Raw genomic sequence first — 27632 nt, 5'->3', positions numbered from 1 at the left:
TCATCTGCCGCTCTTGACGCTTCTACGGTTCCTTTGAACACCTTTTTTTTTCTCGTCTTTCCTTCCCTCACCTTTGAAAGCTGCTGGAAAAAACTCTCCTGTCGGACGTTCAAGGAAGTACTACATTTTTTAAAAGTACCGCCGTATCAACCTAAATGTACTCGGCCGGATGAAGTTCACAGGGAATGTAAGAGTGGTGAGTGTCGCCGCCGTCCTCTTTCGGTTTCTACAGGGGAAGCGCGTTGGTTCGACTCTGACTCCATGCACTTTCCTGGTTCTAAAATGCAAAGTCCCAAAACATGCATCGGAAACCCTGAGCCGCCGTGATGCGTGAACGAGAGGATGAACGGCCGCACGCTCTCCGTATGACCATGTGACCGACTGGCGACCGGTTCAAGGTGAACTTCGCCTCTTGCCCACCGGCAGCCGGGATATGCCAGGTGTAGGCGATGCATAAGAAAAATGAACGGACGATTTGAGTGACAATAGAGGTACGAGATAGAAATTCCAAGTATTTTCCTTGGTTCTTTGTTAGAACAGGAAGTGAGCGTCTCGCCGCGTCAACAAAGGGGATGGAGTTCCCGCAATCGAGCTCGGCGGCGTGGAGGGGGTCTGCTGACAAAATGCGCCGGTCAATTAGCGTCACAAATATCTGCAGCCGCTAGGGGGAGGGTGCGACGATCGCCGCCACCGCCGCAGCCCAATCTCGATATCGGCGGGGAGTTTGCGCCTCGGCTCGCCGCCACGCCTCCCTCGCACACCCTTCTGCCGCCATTCCCTCCGTCTTTAATTCTCTCTGTTGCTTCCTCCAGGTGTTTAAAATTCAGATTTATACGCCGACCCCGCCACCTCGCCGTGTCAGGTCTGCGCGGCGCTATTGAGCGGCGAGACAAATAGGGAGTTGGTGGGGTGGCAATGACATAATTAAGTCTCAACAGAGTCAAATAAAAGAAAAAAAGAGAAAGAAAAAAAAGAAAGAAAGCACCTTATGGATGTTGGTCTCTAATCCCCCGGGGGCTACATTTGTTTCATCGAAGTATAAACAGGAGGAAGAGAGATGGACTACATCCACGAGCCCGTGACAAAATAATGAAGACATCCATCATTACACGCACGCCGCCTCACAATCAAACGTATGAAAAATGGCGGCGGAGATAAAGAGGGTGACCTCAGAGTGACGAATGGCACGGCGACGTCCATCACTCACGGCAACGGCAAACATCTCTCGCCCCCGCGGCTTTTCCCCGCCGTCCTCGCCGCGCGAAGCAACGCGACAGGTTCGACCGGCGGCGACTGACCTTGTAGCCCTGGTTGATGCCGTTGATGAACTGGGGGTTGGGCGCCATCCAGGTGAAACGGATCGCCGTGGAGTTGACCGCCTCCGCCTGCACCTTGCCGGGGGCCATGGTCGGCACTTGGAAGGAAAAGCGCGAAGAAGGTAAAGGAGATATGAAAGACAAAGCGAGCCGGGGGCGCCGGCCGATAGCTGGAAGCCGGCCCGCATCTATTCCGATGCGGCGCATCGATCGGCGGGGCGTGGGTCGGGGGAGACAGCGCCATCGCTCTCTTTCTGATGACACCGGCTAATACCTGGGCTCTCGCCGGGGTTTGTTTGTGGCCGGCGTGAGCGGCCGATTGATTTTTCGTACGGGGAGGGGCGGCGTCACGGCTCGGTGCGAAGAAGAGTTAACGCTAATGCGCTTAGACAGCGGTCAGCTCTGCAGATGATTTCAATTAGGGCTACGCGGCACCGGCTGTTAATAGATAATCGATACGCATAAGTGTAAAAAATGAAACACGTCACTTGCGGCGCTTCACCACATGGTCTGGGATACGCTAACCATTAGCCCTTGTTGCTAATCCGCCGTTTCAGCTAAAATGCACGGCTAGTTTCTAACCCCCGGAGATGAAAAAAAATAAGCCACGTCACCTTTGAATATCTGCAAGAAAATGAACTAAAAAAAAAAAAAAAAAAAAAGAATCAGGCATAAAATAATCACAGGGACTTTTTTGATTAAAGTTATCCGTTTAAAGGCCAAGCTGAGGCTCCTTCTTTAAATGCTGCTGGAAGAACTCCAGCCCTTGAAGTCGAAGCGAAATTAAAATAAAGATTTAATCTAGTCCTGATTATTAATGGACTTCGCTGAAAACGATAGTCTGGGAGATAAGAGATAGCGGAGAGGAGGTTGGGAGGGGCTCACCTCCCTGAAGTGTCCACTCGGACACTTTGTGGCTGAACGTGCCCAGACCCGCCCCGTTGTAGGCGGCCACCTCGATCTCATAGTTGGTCCAGATTATGAGATCCTCCAGCAGCAGGTTGGTCACATCGGGGCTGGAAATGTTCTTGATTTGATAATCAACAGGCAGCCCGCTGAGGCGGTACCTGCGACACACACACACACATACCATGAGATGGTCACATAAGGGCGGTTGGACCTGCAGTATCACACACTCCCTGCTGGGGGGAGACAAAACACCAGCAACGGAGCTGTTTAAAAAAAAAGAAACCAGTGGCAGCACAGGCTGGATCCGGGACAGACGGGGGCCTCGGGGCGCCAAATACTTGTTTACGGTTACTTTTCGTTACAGACAGGTGAGCGGCGGTGCAGCCGGGGCGACACCTGCCATCCCGTCTCGCGTTTCTCAAATAATGAATGGTTTTCAGATAAAAACTGGGTGCTAAGTGAGAGATGGTGGCAGGATAACGGACTGAAGAAATGAAGCGAGGAATTAATTCTTTCCCGGGAGTGCTTATACAGTGTAAAATCAGTCGTTTTGGGGCGAGGAGGCGGCGGCGGCGGCGGCGTACCGGACGGTGTAGCCCCTGAGGATGCCGTTCTGGTGGCTCTCGGGTGGCGGCTGCCACTGGATCATGATGGACTGGTTGGTGCGGCCGCTCGCGATCACGTTCTGCGGCGGGGCGCTGGGGGGTTCCTCGGGGAGGGAGACGCTGCAGGGGAAAGAGCTTGTTTAAAGCTAAATGTGCATTTTTTTTTGGCTAAAATATCACATAACAAGAAAGTCCATATGGAGTGTCCGACAGTAATTGATTAAAAACAACCTTCATGATGCATTTTATCATTTACCTACTTTAGCGAGGTAGTTAGCAAAATGCTATTACACGTCGCTACTACAAAGATGATATTAAATAGGGGAAATTGGTCAGAGATATGAAACGAACAAGCATCAGGCGAGGTAAATTACAGCCAAGTGTGATCGGCCGCGCCTGTAAATCTGAAGCCGATGGTAAAGAGGTGAGGATAATGACTGTTTGTGACTCGGGTGTGAAATTAATTTAAAGTGTACTAATGCGTCAGCATGCGGTGTGTGTTCCTTCACCATATGGGGCAGCGCGTGGTGCGAACCCGCCTACCGACCGCCCGCTGCAGTGATTTGACACTTTAGGCAGAAATGCTGAAACGCCGCAGTTAACGATAATAGCTTGCCTTCAATTTGAGCGCCGAGCCGACCGGGCGCCATCGCACTCTCAGCGTCGGAGCCGTTGGGAGCGGAAATCAAACAGAACAGGAAGCCGAACCCGGGAGCTAGCGTCTTAGCCTCATGGGTAAACAAGTCCGTGTTTTTCGACACAGAAACTGAGCCCTTAATCCTGGATTAGCCATCTAGAAATACTACGATTGAAGGGTTTTGACAGATATTGGGACTTTGGGGCGGCGTGACGCAGGGAGTAGCGCGGTTGTCGTTGGAACCGAACATCCCCGGTTCGATTTCCGTCTCCTCCTAGTGTGTCCCCTGAACCCCTAACTGCACCCCTGGCACCGCTAGATAGCTGCCAACTGCTCATGGTTAAGTGCAGAGAGGAATTTCCCGCAAGGGATTAATAAAGTACAATAAAAAAAAAATTGGAAGAGGAGGCAGAGTCAGGTGGTCATCAAACCTGGAGACGTACCTACCCAGCAAGTCTTTCGAAAACGATGGATGAGACATACCGTATTTTCTGGACTATAAGTCGCGTTTTTTTTCACAGTTTGGTGGGGGGTGCGACTTATACTCTGGAGCGACTTATGTGTGAAATTTCTAACACATTATTACCGGTACCGGTATATAATTTCACATGTTATTTTCACATTGAACCGCAAGAGGGCGCTATAGGCCCGTGATAATAATTTCAACATTAGCGAAGAACTTAAAAAAAAAAAACGGCACCGAAAAGGAAATCGTATTCTGCTGATTACAAGCTGCAAGTAGTAAAATATGCAGCCTAAAACAGTAATCGAGCTGCAGAGAGAAAGTTTGGAGTTAGCGAGAAGCTTGTAAGAGACTGGCGAAATGAAGACAACAAAAAAAGCCAATCGCGGGCTAAAAGCTAGGTGGCCACAGCTAGAGGAACGAATGCGCCGTGCAACTTTCGTGGAAGTTATTGAATGGATGGAAAAAGCATGGGCTTCGGTGACGACCGAAACCGTTCTGGCAGGATTCAGAAAGGCTGGAATAGTTGGAACTGGAAGTGACGATGAGTCTGACGTAAGTGACGTAGAAGAGGAAGCGCCGCATCTTCTACCTCCGGAGTTAGCGGAGTTGATGAGAAGTGACACCGAGGATGAAGATTTCATGGGATTTTGGTTACCGGGTATTTGGAGTGACACGGATGGTTTTGGTAAACTTCTTATAATGTTATTTATGCTAGAGTTATTGGAATAACTGTTAGTATGTTATATTAACATACCACACACTTTCTCAGTTGTGTCATGTAATGTAAGCTTATCGTTCAGCCTGTTGTTGCCTCTATTCTATTTTTTATATTTTGAATTGTTCGTCATTAAAATTTTAAATGACATGTCTGTTCTTGTTGTATTTTATTAAATAAATCCCCCCCCTCGAAATGCGACTTATACTCCAGTGCGACTTATGTATGTTTTTTTCGTTCTTTATTATGCATTTTTGGCTGGTGCGACGTATAATCCGGAGCGACGTATAGTCCGAAAAATACGGTAAATCTACGTTTAATATTATTGAAAGGCATGCACGATGAGGAGATGTTGCGCTAAAAACGTGGTTTCCGCGGCATCTCGCCCCCGTTATCATCAGATCCCGTACGCCTGGATAGAAGCCGTATCTGTGGGATTCATGTTGTGGGGCGCCACCTGCTGGCGGGGAGGAAACACCTGCGAGACCTCCACGTAACACCCGACCTCTGCACGGGCAGGCGCTGTCAGGCCGTGTTATACACTTTCGGAGGGAGGCGAGGCGAAAGGTTGGGGAATTAGCATGTGCGAGGCCGCGGAGAGGCCAGACCTCGTCTCACCTCCGGTTTTAATCTCACTCGCAGCTGCGACGGCCAAAAGCGTGAATAAACGTTTACATGTGGTTGCACGCATCTTCAGCGCGTATCTCGCATGCTAAGCTGTTCGGCTACGACGGATCACAAGCGGATTTCAATCTAGGTCATTCGCGGGGTTGAAAACGATTGATAAATATTCAAAATAAACACAAAATAGTGACAGTTAGTCACTCTGACGGCTCCGCAATGTAAATCCTCTGAGGGGCAGTCGTCCCTGTCAGAGTCTGTCCGGCGAAAAGTGCTTTTTTTTCATCCGTGGCTGCCGGCGAGTGTTATTATCAGTGACTGACAACATCATGGGAGAACTCCCCAGCGGAGACGGACGAGTGTTTCCCTGTAGCTGAAGACTCGCTCACTGAAATCTCACGGGAAGGTCTAGAAGTGTGTTTATGTGTGTGTGTGTGTGTGTGTGTGCTTGGTTTGGTCTTTGTGTAGGTTTCTGCAAAACGAGGTGCAACCGGAAGCCTGGTGTCATCGACGTCTCCCTAAAGGCGGGAGCGTAATAACATCCGCTTGGTAGAAACTTCAAGGCTTCATGTGGACGCCATCCCGTATTTTGTTTTCCAAAATATAGCGGGATTTGTTTTGAATTTGCGGAAAACCCCCTCAGGAATCATCGTACACAATAGTATCTAATTCCTAGATGGGAAATAGTGAACGTTTACGAGATGGGAAAGTAGGCAGCTGATTGGATGAACCGCCTGTCCGTCACCGCCGAACGCAGACGGACGTCCATCAGCTAAGACCTTCGGTTTTGCCACCGTGTTCTCTAGACGTACGGGTGCGACCAAGGGGAACATTTAGCTCTTTTCGATTGAATGAATCGGAAAGCGGGTCAAAGTCACGCGGTAATTATCCCGTAGCGTGAAAATGCGTCCATTGTGCGTTGAGTGGCAGGTGGGGTCGTGAGCGTGAAAGGGTGGTGGCGCGACGCCCGACTTTAGCTCACCGCTCGGTCTCCTTGCTGAACTGGCCTTTCCCCACGTCGTTAACGGCGCAGAGTCGAAACTGATAGGAACGAGCCGGGATCAAGCCATTGACCGTCACCGCCGTGGACTCCGGCTCGATGTTGGCCAGCAGGATGGCCCAGGGGGCGTCTGGGAGAAGAACAATCCAGTTAATCAATAATCCTCGGCTGCATCCTCTCTTTGCTCGGCTCACCTCAACACTGCCGACTGAATTATTATTCACTTTTTTTTTTTTTTTTTTTGTTTTGTTCCCTTTTGAAACGGACAAAAAAAAAAGTGTCTTTCTTTTGTTTTGTCAATTTGGGTTATATTCATTTAATAAATGAAACCATTATATATATATATATAAAAAAAAACATAAACAATAGATAAAAAAATGAAAAGATATGATGAAAGATAAATAACTAAATTAGATTAAAAAATAAGAATAAAGAAAGAAATCATTTCAAGAGGAAGGAATGAATAAATAAAATAAATGAATAAATAGATAAATACAAGCCAATTAAATAAACCATATTCACCGGGAAGAGATCACGCAGAACCTCGTCTGGTATCCCAATATGATCAGGTGCGATGCTAGACACACCCGATCAGACTTGACTATTGATCACCATCTTAAATTCGTTTTGAAGTTCCTCCGCTGAATTCAATTTTGGTTCAGGTCTTTGGGGGCAAAATAAATAAATGAATTAATGAAAAAAAAAAAAAAAAAAAAATCGAGATTATCGAAGCCGGGGCCGTGATTCCCTATCCTTTCCCCTTTAATTTGTGAAGCTCCGAGCCCGAGAGCTGACCTCTCTCCCTCAAACCATCTGAGTCACTGCGAATGATGGAGGCGCCTTGAATAGAAGTGAGCTAACAGGCGGCACAGGGCGGACGGACGGCGAAGGCGTCGGAGTCTAAATGCGAGAGCGCAAAGACTAGACATCCCCCTCCCTTTTTTTTTGATGTTTAATTTATTTAATTTCCTGAGTTAGCAACTTGCCCCTTTCCTCTCACTCACTGTTCGTGAGCACGTAATACCACATTCCACCACAGGATGCCGTGAAACCAACTGTGATTAGTTTGCCGAGGCGCGGTCTCAGCATTAGCTCAGTGCTGTGTCGGTGGCAAAGAGGTTGGACGCCAGTAATGTGGCTAATGTCTGTGTTACAGGTAGAGATTTATAACGACACGCAAATAGGTATAAACGAGCGAAAGAGTCCCGGTGAAGTGAGTGAATGGCCGTTTAACTTGTATAGTTGAGGTCGACAGTAGCTTGGGTAGTGCTAATAGCATGCCATCGCTAGCCGCTAACTAACCTCGTAGCCTCGTGGCAGGACTACGGTGTATTGGAGCCGAGTGTCGGTTTGGAATATGTGTAAATGTACGTGTACAGAGGGGAAATGGGAGAAATTGCTATACTGGTTTTGTAAATAAAACTAACTGTGATAAGTTGGCCGAGACGCGGTCACAGCATAAGTGCAGTGCTGTGTCGGCGGCAAAGAGGTTGGACGCCGGTAATGTGGCTAATGTCTGTGTTACAACCGACAATAAAACCCGCAAAACCTATACACTGAGTCATCATCATTCACGTGTGCAACATAAACGCGGACAAAAAGGTTACGGCGCCACTTAACTGTTCTCGGAGACCTCTAGGATGTAGCGTATGAGCGGGCTGTTGCCGTCGAAAGCCTTAGCCCAGGCCAGGTCGATCGCCCTTTTCTCGGACGCGCTCAGCACCGCCGTGGGATTCTCGGGGGCGTGGGGGAGCTGCCTGCACGACACACACACACACACACACACATAGTGAAGACTTTTAAGAATGAAGAATCTCTGCCCTGGCGGCCGGGTCTCCCAAGCCCGAGCCGAGCGTTCTGCAACAAAGACATCAGCCAGACAGGTGGTGAAGGCGGAGGACACGCGGGCGGAGAAAACAAGATGGATATCACCGGAGGGGTGGATGCGGATTGAGAGGGATAAGGAGACGGATAGGATGACGACGCACAGACAAAAACGCGACTAAACGAGACGGGAGGGGGGGGGGCCGGGGATTAATTCATTCCGCCATAAATTCAGATAAGCAGCGACAGATTGACGGATAAACCACAGCGGCGAACAGACACGGAGAGTAACTCGGCGAGGAAGTGCAGCCAGTGAGACGATTGTGAGAGACTGATCCGGGGGAAAAAAAATAAAGTGGTGCGGAAACCTTGGACGGATCCCGGCTAGATGCCGGCGGCCTTCTGTCTCGACCGGCCGCGGGCAGAAACAGAAAAAAGCGAGAGTGCGAGAGAGACGGAAGCGGGTCGGGAGCGACAGGCGCATGTGATCTTGGCGCTAACTGCTGCAAGCTAATAGGTTGAATGATACAATAATATGTATAACATAAGAAAAATGAAAATAAAAACGGTGGATCATGCCATGCCTCCCTCGGAGCCTGTGAAATGAGAGTTCGGGACAAGATATGAGGTGGAATGAGAGAAGAACATTATGGGATGGCACTCAGCAGAGCAAGTGGTGACTAGGGGGTAGCCTAGCGTTAGCGATAACAAAGGTTTTAAGCCTATTCTTAGGCGGAGAGAGGAATGCCCGTCAAACCTGGATCGAGATGGGAAGATGTGTGTGTGTGTGTGTGTGTGTGTGTGTGTGTGTGTGTGTGTGAGATATCGCAGGTGCCGGATGGCAGGGTCCGGTTCTCTCCCCTCCCGCAGGGCCCTGAACGTGTCGGGTGAGAATAAGGACAGCGGGGAGGCGAGGGAGAGCAGGGCGCAATTAAAGTGGAAACAAGTCCGAGGTGTCGATGGAAAAAAAAAAAAAAAAAAAGGTAGAACGTCAGTGAAAGGTCAGCGGTGATAACATGTGTGTGTGTGTGTGTGTGTGTGTTTGCATGGGGAAAACACACGTACCTGACCCGCAGGTGAGCACTGCGGGAGTCGTTGCCCCCGACGGAGGTGACCCTGCAGGTGTAGGTGCCGATGTCGCCGGACCAGGTCTGGGAGATGTGCAGGGTGCCGTCGGCGTCCAGGCGCATGCGCGGCGTGGAGCCGACGTTGACGGCGAAACCCTCCTTCTCCCAGACGTGCCTGGAACGTCACGACAGCGCCGTTTATCTCTTTATTCTTGGATCCGAAACCTCACCCCGCTGTCCACATGAACCCCAAAGTATCTGTACTTGTTAGACACCGGTTACGCCGCGCTGTGTGAACGGAAGCACATCCTGAAATGAATTATACATACATCGACCCATTTAAAACAAAAAAAAAAAAAGACTAGTTTCAAACAGATTTCAACAACCTACCCCCTCCCGGCTTGCATTATTTAGTCACCACCTGCTGAAATGCGAACAATGTTATGTCGTCTGCGGATGAAAGGTTAACTCCATCTGACGGGAAAGCAATTACCGCCAGGGTGTTAGTTTGCGGCCTCCGTCGAAATCCAAGGCGAGTCTATCAGAGAGGTATTTCATCTTTGTTCGGTTTATTCAAACCGCAGAGAGGCTGACGGCTGCGTATCAAAGGCCGGACGCGTGCAAACAACGTCGGCGCCGCCGCAGATGCCGCCTGCGGTCGCGAGTGATCGATTGCGACACGCGTCCTCGGGTTGAGAGCTGCCACGTCTGACGTTTTCCCCGCGGGCGTCCATAATATCTGACTATTTTTTGCGCTCCTGCGGAAAACGAAGGACGCTCCGGTTGACGGACGCGGCCCGGGATCTCACCTGACGGTGACGCTGGAGTCGTGCGTGACTCCGCAGGTCAGCACCGCCTTCGTTCCCTTGATGACACTCTGGTCCTGCGGCGGGGTGGTGATTCGGGTGCGAGCTACGTAAACGGAGAGATGTTAGCTCGGCGTTCCCGTTGCGCGCACGCGGCGTGGCAGAAGGTCGCGCGCGCTTACCCCAAACCATCAAGTCGGCCGACGCCTCGTCGATCCCCCTGGAGTTGCTGGCCATGCAGGTGTAGGTCCCGGCGTCGGAGATGTGCGATGGCGAGATGAGCAGGCTGCCCGACTCCAGCAGGGTGAAGCGAGGCAGCTGCACCGAACCGCTGGCCAGAACCCGCTCGCCTGGCGCGGAACGCAAAGGGAGGCATTAACGGAGGAAGGGTGGAGTGTGACGGCAAAGATGTTTGGCATTTGACAGAACCGGTGGGGAAAAAACAAGGGTCGCATTTCCCTCGATCTGTTATTGTGATGCAAACACGAAAATCCCGGTGCGGGATAAATCCCGGTTTTGGGAATCCAATCAGGCTTTATTCAGTAAGCCACGGCAAACTATGCTCCGGTGTGTAATAGATAACATACATCATAATCCCTAGGTGTGTGTGTGTTTGTTTTGCTATGTGTGTGTGTGTGTGAAAGAGAGACCTTTCTGCCAGGTGATAGCCGGTCTCGGAGCGCCAGAGGTCTCGCAGTGCAAGATGACTGACATGCCGTCGATCACGGTGCTGTCGGAGGGTCCGGCCGTGATGTTCGGGGCGATGCCTTGGGGAGCGGAGGGGAGAAAAAAAAAAATAAAGATGGAAAAAGGTTAGAGGCGCGAGAGTACGACGGTATGAAGATTTCCGTTTCCATCCTCCCCGTGGTGTTAAGTCGACGGCCCGTCCCGCTGATCCTTAACGGCTTGACAAAGCCTCCGACTCGCCGTCCTGACTGTTTGCTGCCGTTCTATTATTCTTTTTTTTCCAGCCGAGACGGAGGAAACGGGGAGAGGGAGAGGAGTGCGGGGAGGAGGGCGGGATGACAGCGGGAGAAGACGCAGACAGAAAGAGGAGGCAAATATGTAGATAAGTAAAAAAAATCCCTATTTATAAAATGCAATAAATCAAAGCTTTTTACAGGATGACAGAGAACCCTATCGCTCCGCGGAGGAAACGGGGGCCGCTGTCGATTTTGAGGACGCAGGGGGTAAGGCGGGAAAGGGTTTGGGGGGGGGTCGAGGAAAAAGGGGTGGCGGGGTGTGGGGTTCGACGAGATGGGGAAGGGGAAATAAAAAAGAACAATGGCTGGTTGAGAGGAGAGGGAGAGATAGTAACGGAGGGAAGGGCTCAGTCGCTCAGAGAGAATCGTGAATTCCCCGATAACGCGAGTCAAGGCGGCGGGAAGAGAGACAAAGTGGAGAAAATTAGATGTCAGAAAAGCAGGCGAAGGAGGATAAAAATCCCAGCACGTACTCCGATCCCGGCCCTTCTGTCAATCAGCTGAAATCGCTGTATGTTTTCAAATATAATGCACGTTATCAAAGGGTTAGTGATTAGAAAAAAATGATTCTTTTTACTAACTCGTATGTACGTGAGTCACGTCACCAAGGAGAATTGGATGTTTGAGTCATTTGAGTCACTCACCCGTTCCAAGTATGATGCCAAGTTTTGACTGACTTGATGAGTGATTCGTTCATCAAGTTACCCGGATATACGTTCGTTTTGCGACTGGGGACGGCGAGGCTGAGCAATTGAACGATTTGTTCATTGAGTTACAGAGCGAGTTGTTCATATTGCGAGTAGACACGGTTACTCTGAGCTATTGAGAGATTTTCTCATTGAGTTACTGAGTGAGTTGTTCGTTGAGCAGATGGGGAGGGCCGTTCAAATCAACTGCGTGATTTCTTCATTGCGTTATCGAGTGAGTTGTTCATTTTGCAGATGGAGAGGGCTACTCGAATCTACTTTGTGATTCGTTCATTGAGTTACTGAGTGAGTCGTTCATTTAGCGGATAGCGGAGGGCTACTCAAATCTACTGAGTGATTCGTTCATTGAGTTACTGAGTGAGTTGTTCGTTTCGCAGGTGGAGAGGGCTACCCTAATCCACTGGGTGATTCGTTCATTGAGTTACCAAGTGAGTCGTTCATTTTGCCAGCGGAGAGGGCTACTGACAGCACTTTGACTCTCCGTTCACAACTCATAGCAGGACGCGAGAGGTGGACACGTGGGTTAACGGATTGATTAACTTGAAAAGTTTACTCAAATGCAGTTAGAATAACATTTGATCTTATTTGTCTCTTATTTGTTGGCTAGCAGGCGGAAGCAGGTTCAAGTTAAAGGGTGAGTTAGGAGAGACGAGGAATCGTGACTCACGAATCGGTAAAGTGACTCTCAAGTTTCGAAGGGTTCATTCGCAACTCGCACATCACATCTGGGCTCGCGGACAAATTATGAAGATTTCACAATGATTAAAATTCATAGTTACAGGCAGGGCTTCGCTGACTGCTGTGAGTAATTTACGCACGCAGAGACGGCGCCCCTTCCCATTGAGATCCCCAGCTGTCATCAATTCCCCAAGCGTTGGTCCAAACTTTTATTGGAAAATCAAAAATAAATAAAATGCTGACACCGAGTTTTGGCCTCCCATCTCTCCGCGGAGGTTTTTTTTGATTGTCGTTTCGGCATTTCACCTCCCCCTGAAATATCATGAACTTCGGCCTAATGGCGTGAGATGAAAATGTCACTTCCTGGTGCAGGAGGGGGAAAAGGACAACGAATCGCCGTCTCGGGCTGCCGACGTTTGCGCGAGGAAAACGCGGGCGGTTAAGATTATAATGCATTAACTCTGTTTATATGCGTGCGCATCGCCAGCTCATTAGCTCGTTGTCATTGCAGAGCATACATCCGCGCATCAACATGCACGGCCGCATTCAGCGTCCCGCCGACGATCACATAGCCTTCTAATCGCTGTTTACTGACAGGAAGTGAGGATGTCAGGGCCGGCGCTTAAACACTTGTTTACCCATTAAGCCTTTTAACATGCGTTTTGCATACTTTAGCGGTGATACTTTCCTTAGCACGTCATTTACCACCAACCGCTTCCTTCGTTTATTGTGCGTCGTCGCGTGTTATGTCACATCTAAGCACGCCTTAATAAAAACTTAAAAAATAGTAACAGTCTTTGCTCCATGGAAAGAAAGGGACATGAAATGGACTGAAAAATTTAGATTTTATGGTTTGCAGATAGCAGCACGGGCACTCACTGGTGACAGCCAGGTACGTGTTGGTCTGGACTTCTCCCGCCGAGTTCCTGGCGAAGCACTGGAACATGCCGGTGTCGTCGGGCAGCAGGCCGTTGACCTGCAGGCTGCCGCCCACCAGGACGCGGTACCTGGGCGTCTTCACCGGGTCGATGGGCGTGGCGTCCTTGTACCACACGATGTCCGGTTGGGGCACTCCTGCGGACGGGCCACGCAGTTACGTGTCAGGATACGACCGCGCGAAGCAGATTCACGCCGATCGAGGACGTGCACATCAATGAGGCGATATGGAACAAATATAAAGCGGTGAAACCCCGGATTATCTGCAAGAATTGCAGGATACGTGTGGAGAAGAAGAAGGTTTTGTGGTGTTCAAGCTTGTTGGAAGGAGTGGAGAAAAGTGTCAGGGGTGATAAAAGAAGATGGCGGTGAGACCAGTGAGAGACTGGAGGAAGATCCGGAAGCAGCTGAGATGAAGATGTTGCGGTTCCTCTTTGGGAATGAAGAGGATGGATAAGATCAGGAAAAGTCCATGAGCACATGCTGGGTATTCTGGAGATCAAGCCAACGTGGGATGGTTTAGAGGTTTGGATGTAAGGACGGAGAATGATTGGTGAAGACCTGGGTGCCCAAGTTGGAACTACTAGAGGAAGAGCAGGGGGAGGTTAATGTAAGTTAGAGAAGATGATGTTGAGGAGATGGCTAGCTGGAGGTAGATGATTGGCTAAGGGGAGCAGCCTAAAGCAAGAGAAGAAGAGTAGAACGTTGTTCTCGCTGGGAGGGTGTCTCAACCCGACAAATCAGATGATCTCAAACGTTGGTCGGTCGCTTCCTTCGTTACGATGCCGACCTGCAAATGTTGTCGGCCCACTCCACCCGATTCCACCCCAGTCCACTCACCTCGCGCCTGACACGGGATGTCCACCACCTTCTCCATCTCAGCAGTGATGTGTTTCTCGGGTTCTTTTATGAACTGCGGCGGCTCTGGCGGGAGGGGACAGAAAGCGGGTTTGAGCGGCGCTCCAGCCTCGAGTCGCTTTGTTTCTGAAAATAATACCTGATAGCGGCTGGTGCTAATTAATGCCTGTGGAAAACACAAAAAACCCAAAACATTGAAATGTAAATGATCTTCCCTTCAGGACGTATTAACCCGACTTGGGTTCAGCGCCGCTGAGAACGAAGAAGAGGAGGAGGAGGAGGAGAGAAAGAAGCAGGAGACGACGGAATTACACGGCGGTTTTCGTCGAAAAGAAATTACCATTTGGTATTCCTGTTCCATTCGGAATGCATCCTTGGAGCCGGAGCTCAGGGAAAAGTTCAGCGCACCTTCTGCTTTGAGTCACATCACAAGCTCCGAGACTTCAAAGCGTCCCGGCCTGATGGAACCGAGGCGACTCAAGCGACGCTATTAAACAGTTTCTCCGGGCCAGACATTAGACCCCCCCCCCCCCCTACCGCCGCCTTCGCCTTTTAACTGTTAACGCTTTCAGCTTCGCCGCATCCCAACTGCACCTTTAGCGGGACGCTACTATAATAGCATTAATATAAATGTCACGGTGGTGTGTTTGTTTGAACCGCCGGGTCTTCAAAACGCAAAGTTCACCGGCTGTTTGTGGCGTCTCAGAATCCCCGGCCCGACGCGCTGACGTCGGAGGGCAGCGTCAGATCACCCGCTGTGCAGGCGGAGAATGATATCAGACGCCGAGGAAATGTATTAGCCCTCTTCATCTTCTATTCCCTTCCGGACGCTCCCTTCAGGAGGCGCCTCAGCCTATCACGTGCCTCCGTCTAACCCTCTCTTCTGCATTCTCTCTTTCCTATAGCAGCTCCAACCTTAGGATACAAATCTTCACCATCCCTCCTCTGTCTATGTCCAAACCATCTCAGTTGGAATTTATCTGCCCCTCTCATGGACTCATCCCTGATCCTATCCATCCCCTTCAGTCCAAAAGAGAACCTCAACGTCTTCATCTCTGCGACTTCCAGCTCTGCTTCCTGTCTTTTTTTCAAACTCATTTTCACAAAGGGCCACATTGGGATAATGGTCGACCTCAAAGGGCCACATGTAACAGCAACAGTATAAATGTAACTCATGGGTGGGCAAACTTTTTGGGTCAGGGGCCGCATTGACTTTTCAAATTTGACAGACTGGCCGCGTCAGCAAAATATACCATGTATAAAAAAAAAAAATTAAAAAAAAATGCATTTGTTAACATATCAGATTCGTCTGACATTTGCCTGAACATTACCTAGAAAATAAAACCAGCTTGGTTTTGAAGTCTCTAACGTTTGCTTGCACAAACCGGTTTTTCCCTTGTAGCTTCACATCCAGCTCATTCATGTGTGTCAGTATGTCCACAGTAAAGGCTGAATCACAAAGCCAATCTGTGTCATTCAGCTCAGGAAAATTCTTAAGTGTTCCCTAATAGCTCCCAAAAAAGTAATGAATGAATGAATGAAATCATCTCCTGTTTAAGCGCCCACATTCATTGATCCAATCATTCACATCAAGTATGAAATCTGCACCAATCTTTGGCGGGCCGAATTAAAAAGACCAACGGGCTGGATGTGGCCCGCGGGCCGTAGTTTGCCCACCCCTGATGTAACTAAATGTAACAACTCCTTAATGTTAAATAGCACTGAATTTATGACTCGTTCAAATCCCAAATGTTACATATGCATTCCAGTCTTTCTTGAAACAGCCTTCCATCTGCATCAACTTTCCTCCCTCTGGACATTTAGGGATTACTTGTATTTCTCAATTCCACTCGTTTAAAATGGCAGTGATGTGATGTGGATATGCAATCTAATGGCGGGATGCCGTCACTTTGCGGGTGACATGATCGGCATGAATGGTGTGAAATGCAGTTTATGATCAACTTATTTATTTTAAGACAATTAAACCTTCTAAGATGTTCTCGCGGGTCACATAAAATGAGCTGGCGAGCCACATTTGGCCCGCAGGCCTTGAGTTTGCCACTGGTCTCACAACTGTCTTGTACACCTTTCCTTTCATTTTGGCTGATATTCTTCTATCTGATAGTACCCTTAAAACTTTTCTGCACCTGTTCCAACCTGCTTGAGCAGGTTTCTCCATACTCTCCGTTGCTCTAGTTTGGGTAGCCTAAGCGCCTCAAATTCTCCAACTTCTTGTCTCCACTCCCTGGAGCTTCACGTCCATCTTAGGTCCCTCTCATTCCTCCACAGGTATTCTGAGTTGCTCCTCCACTTCCCTATATTCTCCACCCCAGACTCCCTGTTCTTACTACAGATCACAGTGTCATCTGCAAACATGATAACCTACGGGAGGAAATAGATCATCAATAGATAAACCCGTTAAGGGACAACCCTTTTCAACAATCAGGCCACACAAAAAAAAAAAAAGCTTCTGTTTCTTTTTCTACAGCTATTTCTTTTCTCTTTGACTAGGCGGCGGGTTGGATGTGCTTCAGGTTTCCGGGGATTTCTTGGCTCTAGCCCAGTGTTTCCCCACTTTTTTTTTGAGCCACGGCACATATTTTACATTAGCGGAATCATACGGCAAACCACCAAATAAATATGTCAAAAACATGTTCAATGAAATCTTAAATGAAATGCGTCGCGGTAACATCTGGATGCTGCACTTTCAGACGAACACAGCAGCTGCTCCATCAGTGCACAAAACACTTACGTAGTTTTGCCACTTAACTTCTCTTTGCTCAAAATTTTCTCTGACACTGTCTTTGTCTACAAGAAGTTGCGCATGTCCACTAATATCCTTAGGTTTGCTTTTCCAGAACACACTTTTCAATGTCTGCAGACATGTCATCAAAGCGTCTGGAAATGGTATTATTTGAGCACGGGACTCGGGCGATTTCTTTAACAGCGTCAGGGCCGAGCATTTCTTCTGCGACGATTTTGCAGGCAGGTCGTATTTATGTCTCTGTCACGGTGTGTGGCTGTTTGGATTTAGTGATGAGTTCAGCAACTTCGCAGCTAGCTTTCAGAGCTTTCTCGCTCGTCTTGGTGGTTTTCCTCAATAACGCTGCCTGTCTCTCAGTCTGTTTATGCAGACGAACAAAATAGTCCGCGTTCTTATCTTGAAGTGAAGGCTATTTAGTTCGGAGAAGGCGTTTAAGTTTACTTGTAACGACGGCGCTTTTGGACAGCTTTTCCCCGCACGCCAGGGACAAGTTGGCTCAGTTGGTTCCCCAGGAAAAGTGAATCCAAACTCAATCTAACTTTCATTGTATCGTCTCACGATCAGCTTTTTTACTCATACTTGGGCCTTATTTGGGTCAGAATGTTTTTCAACACCAGAGGTCTTGATTCAGTACTTTTTCTTTTTTTTAAGAGGTTCGTATCACAGCTGCTGTCTCACTCAAAGCATCGCATATTCCGAACAAATTCCTCTGTTTGTGCAGCAGAAGGTAGATACACAGGTACACAAAAACGCATTATTTGGATTGAATGAATCGTTTTTGGACCAATCGGGTGAAAGTGGGCATTCTTCCACAGCACACCAGATGATCTCTCATGGCTCACTAATGTGCCGCGAGAGATCATCAGGTTGGTTGAGAAACACTGCTCTAGCCGACCTTGGCGGCGGTGAATGCACAATTACACTCAATTTTGCTTTTGTTGTTGTTTTATATCTCATTCATTCATTCATGAATAAATTGCTTTATAATTAAATTCCAGTCAATTGAATATCAGTTAGTCCTATTCTGCCATAAGAGTATGAATTAGTCGTTTTAGAGTTTTTGTTGCGTGGATCGGTTATTACAAATCTAAAAACTGTTGGGAGGACAGACTGCATTTCTCCCCCGGGTGCTAAATGCGGCATTTATTAATATTTTACAACATGTCATTGTCACGCCTGAAAACTCGGTAACAGCCGGTGGGGAAAATGTGCAATAAGAGTTGGAAAAACGAACTATTTTAGAAAGAAATAACCCATCAAAGAGATGTAGTGTTCATAGAGGAATATAATATATACGTGTATGAGTGTATATAGTTCTTACTAGTATATATACTGATGAAATGACAAACTGACTTTTAACTAAACATTTATGCTGCTCTGTTTTTATTCATCTTTAAAATAATGGGAGTCCAGACAAAATTTTCTTTTCCCTGCATGATGAGAAAAAAAACGCTTGGGTCTTGAGTAATGCATAGATTTAAGACACACCGAAGTTAAACAACTTTTAAAAATGTTCTATGTACCCTTACACTATAAATGGATCCTATTGAATGCGATGCATTAATGATTTTATTACAAAGTGTCTTACCGATTACCACGTCAAGGGACTCATGTGCAGACGTTCTTACCGAGCACGTGGAGGTAGGCTCCGGCGCTGACCGAGGGCACGCTGCTGCTGCGGAGGATGGCCTCGCACTCGTAGAAGCCGGCGTCGCCGACCACGGGGCTGAGGATGGTCAGCCTGCGGTTGAAGTCGCTCAGGCCGCTGGTCACCAGCACGCCGTTCTTCCGCCATGACATACTGAGCTTGATCAGGGGCCTGCGGTGGGCGAAATGAAGAGTCTGGACGAACACTTTACTGAAAATATCTCACGAGTTAAACCATTTCTGCCTCCATCTTCCCATACTCTGCAAATGTCCAGGTGGTAAACCAACTTTGGCATCCGTCTTGCCATTTACTCCAATTGCCCAAATGGTTAACCAACTCCTCCTGCCATTTTCCAATATACTGCAAATGTGCCAATGGTTAACTAACTTTTGCCTCCATTTTTCCAATATAATGCAAATGTCCCAATAGTTTACCAATTTCTGCTTCTGTCTACCCTTATGCATCAAATGCCTGAATGCTTAACTAACTTTTGCCTCTATCTTTCCATAGTTAAGTACATTCACTTGCCCTTAGTGATTTTTATTTTGGAAACCGTCAAAATAATCTCAATAAAAAAGGCACTACTACTACTACTGGTGGTAAGGGTGTTAAAATTAAACGAAAAAAAATACAGTACAATACTACTTCTATTTCTTTTACGATTAACAGTAATGTCAATTTCATATGTATTTATTCATTGAATACACCCACGCACTAACACACGCTCTTGCTTGGTTGCACGCGGGAAGGATGTAAGCTCAAGAGAACCTGTTCCACGAAAGAATAAAATCTGTAAAAATCCTCAAGGCCTCGGAAGTCAGTGGATTTACCTGGCGTTGGCAACACACTCCATCGTGACCTCCGACGTCCCCGTGACCACGCTGGTGTTCCTCGGGGGGATGATGATGGTGGGGGCGATGGGGTCTGCCGGACCTCCGACATCTGAGGGAAACAGGTGACGCACAAACCGGGGAGAAAACAAAGGGGTTAAGACACGAGCGGGCTAACGTGCTAACATGCTAGTTGAACAATTATGTCTTAAACAGCACGTCTGCGGTCAGATGTAGCGGGATTCTCCGGACACCGATGTCCTGCTTTTCCTTTCCAGCCCAGCGGGGGGGCTCCTTGAAGTGAAATATTGAAACTGACCAGCACACACACACACACACACACACACACACACACACACACACACTATCTGAGCTCTGACAGAGAGACAGGCCCAATAGGATGAGACAGTGCACTGACTGTGTATAATAAGATGTCGACTGGAGAACCACAAAGAGAAGTAGAAAAATACTGGCTGACCAGCATGAAGCTGAAGGGGTGAAGAGACTGCTGCGAAGACACACACACACACACACACACACACACACACACACACATGCATTTTCATATGCGCATTAACCGAATGTGTTTGTGTGTTGGGAGCATCAGAGACTGACAGCCAAAGGGAGTGAGCACATACTATACGTGGGTGTGTATGAGTCTGTGTGTGTGTGTGTGTGTGTGTGTGTGTGTGTGTGCTTCTTGAGATGTGGCAAGAAAAAAAGGAAAAAAAAAAAAAAGCTCACACTGATCCGTCAATCCCATCATGCCCTGGGAGTCTGCTTGTGGCTGAACATGTCAGATGTAGCTTCAGGAGCTGTCGTGACTCAATTTTACAAATCTTGGATCATTGCATGCTGCACACAAACACACGCACACACACACACACACATACACGCACGGAAACAAACAAAATCTATGGAAACTTTGAACAATAGAGAGTTTTGATGCAGCAGAAAAACAACCTCTCCATATTTAAGACGAACAAAGGGGTAAATACTTCATTGTTATATCAGTCATATCAAACGTGGTGCTGCAGACAGGAAGTGATTGGCATAATGTGACATCAAGAGGAGCTCTTAGCACAGAAAGCTGATGCATTCATTCATTTGTTCATTATCTAAACCACTTATCCTTCACTCTCGGTCGTAGGGGGGCGAAAGCCTATCTCAGCTGTCATTGGGTGAGAGGTGGGGTTCATACTGAACCGATTGCAATCAATCACATATACAAGCATTCAACCAGTCACCGTCTCATTCCTTGTTGTTGTTATCCTTGTTACTGTCTTATCCTTGTTGTTCACTCTGCTATCTATTTATTTGTGGATGTCTTTTGCTATCTTTTAATTGTCGCTCTATTTATATTTATATCCATATTTATTGATCCTGTTGTTGTTGTTGTGCAGTTGTTCCCCTCTGGAGATCAATATAGTACACTGGACCCTAACCAACGCTCTAAGACCTCACACGAAAAGTGAATAGAGACGTGATAATTTTGATGGTATTTGCAGATATATTAGCCCTCAACGAGCCCCGCTCAACCCTTTACAAACCTTTCGCAAACTGTTATCAACAAAGTGGACAGTATATTGTATTTGGGGCAGGACATGTATGCTGGGCACAACCTACAAGGAGATCAGCTGCTTCTCATCATGAACCAATCAACATGGGGAACGGTACAACATGCTCAATCTGCCAATCGCATGACAAGTACGGATATACTTAGCCAATGTTATTCCATATGAGATCTCGCGTGGGTACAATGGCAGGAGCAAAAGTTCGCGACCCTCTAACCCTTGTTTAGCAAAGGAGATCTTGTAGTTTATTCATTTGATAAAATTTGACTGTATTTTTTACTGTTTTTTTTCTTCTCCGGCTAGAATATGGCTATTTCATTATGAAAAAAAATCTAATAATGAAAAGAATGATAAATTACAAGAACTGAATTACAGAAAAAAATCAGCAAAGTAGCGAGGGTCCATGATATCTCATATCTTATCTTATGATTCATTTTAGCATGCCATATAAGGAGTTATAATCTATCACTCCCATTTACAAGTAAAAATCAAGACATGCAACAATTCTCCCATTCACATGTCATAAAGACGTAAAACAACTTAACCTTTTAGAGACATTCATCCTTTCATTCAAACAAATCAAACTCAGCTAGTTAGCATGTTAGCTTCTTGCGACAGAGGACGCGTCCCTTCATTCACAGCTGGTGTTTCGAGGCGCGGCGACTAAATTGTAAGTTGGGAGTAAACTGTCAGGGCTTGACAACTCTCGCGCCAGGGTTCAGTTTTTTGACAGGAAAAACAAGATTTCTGAAAGGAGCGCGGACCCGCCGTGGATGACAGCACGAGCCCGGGACTACGAGGCCGAGATTTAATAGTCACAGCTCGCCGCCGAACTGCACGCAGGCGGCGAACACGTCAAACGGTACCGCTAACGAAACACCCTGCTTTGCAGCACTGTAGAAATTTTAATCACGTTTCTTTTTTTAAAACGTTTTCACTGAATGCACGACACAAATGCGACCGTGTCCGCCTCGCCGGTCCAGGCTTTGGGTAGAGCGCCGCCCGCTGCAGACAGGGAGGCTCATGGGAAAGGCGGTGTCAGAGGTGTCACTGCAGGAACAGCTGCTACAGCAGATACTGACAGATACACAAGCGCGCGCCCGTGTGTGTGAGGTAAGCATTCGCATACCGGCGCACACAATCTTCAGCGTTACCGGTCCCTACAGCCGGCCTGGTCTGAAGTGTGTGTGTGTGTGTGTGTGTGTGTGTGTGTTACACAAGTATTATCAGCTCTGCCACTGTTCTCTATACGTGCCACGGGCTATTTCTACGCTCTGGTGTTGTCAGCTGTAATAACCTCACAGCCGTCTCCTTCCCCATCCCGTCGCACACTGAGCCGGCCCTGGCGTGTCGTGAGAGGGCCGTCCGCTTCCATGTCACACTCCTGATCCGGAGCCGGCGGAATTGTTATAATTTGCGTATCCTGAGTTTTTCTTCTTCCCCTTCTTCTTTTTTTAGTATTGTTCTGGGAGCTCGGGATGCCGGTGAATATTAAGAACTACTTGGCAGCAGAACAGACCGGCTGCACGCCTGTCCCTGTAGATTGCCCTCTCTCGCTGTGTGTGTGTGTGTGTGTGTGTGTGCAACTGAAGCGATTTTGTGAATACGGCAGCCACGCGACAGTCCAGCCAAATAAAACCTGATTGCCGAGATTGGCCCATAACTGCGCTATTACTCCTTAAAGTTACGATAATGTCACCGTGCACTCCGTCAGCGAGCTATTGGTCGACTTAGCGGTCTGTTAGCGCACAGGCCCAATGTCCTTCCGTACTTTTTTGCCCGCTGGATGATGGCGTTCCGGTTGGCGATTCCGCCGCTTGCACAGGAGCGTTGTTTATACCATATTTGTTTCCTGCAGAACCGTTTTCCTGCGTTAAGTCGTCGGAGAAGCCGGAGGGAAAACCATATCAGGCATGGAGACGTAGCACGTCTCATCTCGGATGGGGGGTCCTGAAAAGTGCGTCTCTGCAGCAACCTTCAACTGGATTGGCTGGCTTATTACGAAAGCAGGGGGGGGGTGGGGGTGGGGGGGGGGGTAGGATGGATGTGTAGCGTGAAATTAAACTTAAACTTGGCAAGATTTGTCTGGTTGGCCGGCGGAAAAAAAGAAAAAAAAAGTGGTGTCGTTTATGACAAGAAAGAAAGAAAAAAGTGTATAGCACAGAGCCGGAAGATAAACGCACTCACTTCACACGCTGCGGTTAACGCCGCATTTTCCAGGTCGACACCGAGCAGGATTTTTATGAACTGGATGGTTCTGTACGTCAGCGCGTCAGGACCTCGTGATGCAAGCTTCAAGGATAATCTGAGTTCCGGCAGCCACGACGTCTGTGCTGTTATAGTGTGTGCATGTGTGTGTGTGTGTGTGTGTGTGTGAAACTGAAGTACTCACTTTCCACTGACAGGGTGATGGGCTGGCTGGTCTTGTTCTCGCCGTTCTTGTCGTTGACCGCCTGGACATAGTAGCGGCCGGCGTCGGGAGCGACCGTGGAGAGGATGACCAGCGTGTTGTCCAAAGTGATGGCACTGACGGAAGCAACGAAACAGGGGAAAAAAAAAACAAACAGGATGTTTCATCAAATTCTGCAAGAGGAAGAAACAATACCAGCGGTTTGAATCTGCTTGCACTTTATATTTTACAGTTCAATTTGTATTGTTTAGTGTAATAGTGCACTTTACTGTGTAATTTGCACTCTATTGTTATTATTTTGTTGTCACGTCACCATGTACTGGACTATACAGTCCAGTACATGGTCCAGTACATAGCTATAGGATCTATCCTGGAGCTTTTCCCAGCTGTCTTTGGGCAAGAGATGGACCATCAAGCCATACAACTGTTCACCTTCTCATTCATGTGCCATATTTTTCGCACTATAAGGCACACTTAGAATTTCTCTGTGAGCCTTATAATCCAGTGCGCCTTATGTATGAATTCTTGTTGTGCTTACTGACCTCCAACCAATTTTATGTGGTACACTGCGCTCAGACATCTGTCGAAATGTTTTTGTGCAACTTTGGTAAACGCCGAAGCCGCTCCGCTTGATTGATTATCGGACCGTTCCAACCTGACAAGAGGACGTCGTGTTAAAATGGGTCCTTGGTTGAATATAGGTTGCAACGTCAGACAACGTTAGATAACTAATTATGTAGTGCTGGAATACAACGTTGTTCCAGCCTCACTTCAATAAACCAATCGGAGAAAAGTACGTCATACGCTTAACTCCGCCATTTTTTGTAATACCGGTACATACTGTGCTTTAATATCATATTACTGTATATTTGTGTGTATGAGGACCCCCAAAAACGGCTCCTGTTAAGAAACATGCTTACGAAGCTGAATTCAAATTCAAGGTTATCCGTCACGCAGTAGATGATGGGAATTCAACATTAAGGAATCAATGGTACAGAAGTGGAGGAAGTGAGCAGATGAACTGCGCCAGGTAAAGAAGACCAAACAGCGTTTTCAAGGGAACAAAGCGTGATAAATGAGATGGATAATGTTCGACTAAACTGACGCTTTATATACCGTATGTTTTATCATGCGCCTTATAATCTGGTGCGGTTTACAGTATGCAAAATACAGTAGATAGATAGAAACTATTCACTCAATTGTTGACAAGTCATATAGAGGTATACAACTGTTCACCCTCTCATTCACATATCCAGGACAATGTAGGGTCTCTAAAGAACCTCCAGCATGTTTTTGGCCTGTGAGAAGAAACTGGATTTGGAATTGAAACGACAACCTTCTTGTTGTTATGCAGAAAGTTCTAACCCCTCCTTGGGTGGATACAAACCAAATCCAAATAAGACAGAAAAAGCAAAATATCCAAAGCCTTTTTATGGTGTTGGAATAATTAGAGAGAAAACGTGCCTGGCTGCGTCCATCCTGGTCCCCGCGGCAGCGAAGGGCGTTTAACATTTAACTTTATAATTGTAGCGTTCAAACAGCATTAGGCGCATCGATTTACAATGTGTGAATAATGTGTCGGCGCGGAAGGAGCGGGGCATAAATATCGACACGCCGCGCCCCGCTCATAGTCGTCCTTATGGTTTGTTCTAAAACGTGATAGGCCTTGTGTAATAGCCCGTGGCTTTTAATTGGCTATTTGTACCCCTCTGCTTCCTGCGGCCGGCGTTCTGGCAGCGGACGCCGTTTGGCAGGAAACAGCAGCACCTCCCCTGTCAGCTGCGGAAGGGATAGCAGAATAAATAAACACTGATCCATTTTTTATCAGCAGGTGGTCACCAGGCACTAAATCTTGCGCGGCGTTTTTTCGCCAGCGCCGCCATCGGAACCGCCCCTCCTCTCCTCCGCTGCCCGCCGTCCCCGATGGACGCCGCCGGCGTTCTCTCTCGTGTGCCTTTATCGAGGCGGATGTTTTCCCTCACGTTCCTCAGACCTCGTCGCTTCTTCAACACATCTTTTTTTTTTTTTTTATCGCATTCAAAAAAAAAAAGTCCAGCATTCACACGCCTCCCCCAATCCAGAATGAGGTACCACCTCCCCACCCCAAAAAAAAAAACCTTTTCGGGTCACACTTTGTATTTTATTATAGAAAGACGCATCCTGAAGGTCACATTTGCATACGGCCATATTTGGGGGCAGCAGGGTCCTGAGTGATTTAATGCTGGATATCTTTAACGGCGAGGGGATCCGTGCAGTTTTGGCGCAGATGCGTTCAGGAACCCCAGGCGTCCATCAGGCTCCACCGTAAACAATCCGCTTCGGTTTGATGCCACAAGTCGAGCAAGTGGCCGGAGTCAAGAACGTTGTGTGTCACGTCGGCTTTGAATAATTTCCATTTTGAAATTTGGTGCTTTCGCTTCGATTTTTCGCTTGAAAAAAATAAAAGAATCCAAGTAATAAACAATATTAATGTATCAATAATGAAGCGCTGCAGAGGTACAGTAGGGTTGTTAGCCACCTCGCAGCATGAAGGTCCCCGGTTTGAACCCAGAAAGCTCAATGGGGACCCTAAATTGTCCAGGCATGTGAATGAAGGGGTGAATGAATGGTTGCATGTCTATATAATGTGTAAATGAATGAGTGAATGGTCTCTATATGCGGCCCTGCATTCAACCAACGTCAGCTGAGATTGGCTTCAAGTTCCCCGCAGCCCCAATTGCGGGATAAGTGTTATTGACAGTGAATGAATGAATAAATAAATGAATAAATTTGCAGTATGGAAAATAATATCTCTTCAATCATCCCACAGTGGGGAAATTTCAATTTCACACACAGCAGGAAGTGGATAGTGCAGAAGAGGTAGTTAATGATAATGTGCAGCAGTCGGATATATAAATAATAAAATCTAAAAATATACAATAAAATAGAAATAAAGAAATAAGCATAAACAACATATAATTAGTATAAACATGTGACGGGATAAACGTGACAATATATGTGACGTCTGTTAGCACGCGTGTTCCGGGACGCTCCTGATGGGATCCGCGGCCCGATGCCTCGACTCAAACAACATCTTTTTTTCGCATGAAAAGCAACAGCGATGCCGACATTTCCAACCGCGGCTTCCAGAACCCGAAACCGCCGCAACACGAAACAGATGCCGCAGTCATACGGCCTACCGACGCCACCGTCGTCACCGGCCATTAGAGACACTGTTGGTACGGTTCAAGTGGCTCTTCTGGTAAATCCCTTTGTCCGTTTGTTTACCGAGCGAAGTGGAATGTAGAATAACAACGGTCTCTGTAATCAATAATGGCGTGTACGGGCTCGTTCTGTGATTCGCGCCTCCGGTTGTGCACGTCTGTCGGCTATTGTGTAAAAAAAAAAAAAAAAACCCTTCTGTCGTCATGGCCGACAACCCCACACCCCCGCCTCTCTCCTGGTACTCGTCTCTGTCCACTCATTCTGCCTTCCTGACCTTCATCTCATCAGCGGGGGGATACTGAGGAAGCTCAAGAGCTGATGAGAAACTGAAGAAAAAAAAAAAAAAAAGAAAAAAAGAAAAATACGGCTGTGCAAATAAGTGCAGCAAATGTCAGAGACGGCGCGAGCATCCGACATCACACAGGACGTTATATTTGCTGCTTGTAGCTGCTAGCGGCGTTAGCATTTACAGGAGGATTACATATGTGAGCCCACCAGCGACTGAATGATTGAAAATACCTCCAACCTGATAAGAACCCGGGGCCTCATCTGGGATTCCCGGCGCGCGCCGACTCCGAAAACAGTCTTCCTTAAGGAGCTCGCGGGCCTCGATGGCCGCAGCTTATGATCTGCGGTAAATATTTAATGCTAGCTCGCTGGAGCGGTGACATCCTGGACACACAGCCATGAATAATGGATGCCTTGGAGGGCTGGGGGGTGCCGGGACGGGTACAGGGACGGGGACGGAGTGGGCAAAGCGGAAGTGTCCCGAGCGCCGGAATAAATCCCAGGAGACTTCCAAGGACCTTTCTAAAATGCGGGTCGGGATTCAGGACTAAACTTCCTTACCTGTCAGTTAAGAGCCTCTCGAGGATGGAGTGACGGGGTAAGCGCTGGGGACAGCCAGGTGTAACCCGCTAGCTAGCTTGCGCAGCCTGTCTGTTAACGTCAGGCATTCAGAGCACTGGCTGAATCCAAGGTGACTCGCGAGGACATTTCCAAAATGCGGGACGAAATTCAAGACTTTACTTTTTTACTTGTCAGTTTAGAGCTTCTTGAGGATGGAGTGACAGG

At 47.7% G+C, this 27632-nt stretch overlaps 1 protein-coding gene across 5 annotated transcripts in view; it reads right to left on the bottom strand.

Moving 5' to 3' along the window:
* The window catches only part of sdk2b (sidekick cell adhesion molecule 2b), a 306191-nt gene that overhangs the window by 41119 nt on the left and 237440 nt on the right, over positions 1-27632 (bottom strand). For all 5 annotated transcript variants that reach the window (XM_086139455.1, XM_086139457.1, XM_086139458.1 and 2 more), the window contains exons 5-18: positions 23337-23470; positions 19371-19482; positions 18521-18711; positions 14111-14194; positions 13214-13408; positions 10617-10733; positions 10149-10316; positions 9970-10072; positions 9159-9335; positions 7890-8026; positions 6252-6399; positions 2810-2950; positions 2202-2383; positions 1299-1414 (exon numbers count right to left, since the gene is read on the bottom strand). In XM_086139455.1, coding sequence (XP_085995581.1) covers positions 1299-1414; positions 2202-2383; positions 2810-2950; positions 6252-6399; positions 7890-8026; positions 9159-9335; positions 9970-10072; positions 10149-10316; positions 10617-10733; positions 13214-13408; positions 14111-14194; positions 18521-18711; positions 19371-19482; positions 23337-23470 — 2005 coding nt within the window. The remainder of the gene's footprint in view (positions 1-1298; positions 1415-2201; positions 2384-2809; positions 2951-6251; positions 6400-7889; positions 8027-9158; positions 9336-9969; positions 10073-10148; positions 10317-10616; positions 10734-13213; positions 13409-14110; positions 14195-18520; positions 18712-19370; positions 19483-23336; positions 23471-27632) is intronic.

This window comes from Fistularia commersonii, chromosome 32, assembly GCF_037954325.1.
Source record: "Fistularia commersonii isolate RoL2024-O1a breed Wild chromosome 32, RoL_Fcom_v1.0, whole genome shotgun sequence".
NCBI classification, from domain to species: Eukaryota; Metazoa; Chordata; class Actinopteri; order Syngnathiformes; family Fistulariidae; genus Fistularia; species Fistularia commersonii.
This window is presented reverse-complemented; position numbering and strand designations above follow the sequence as displayed.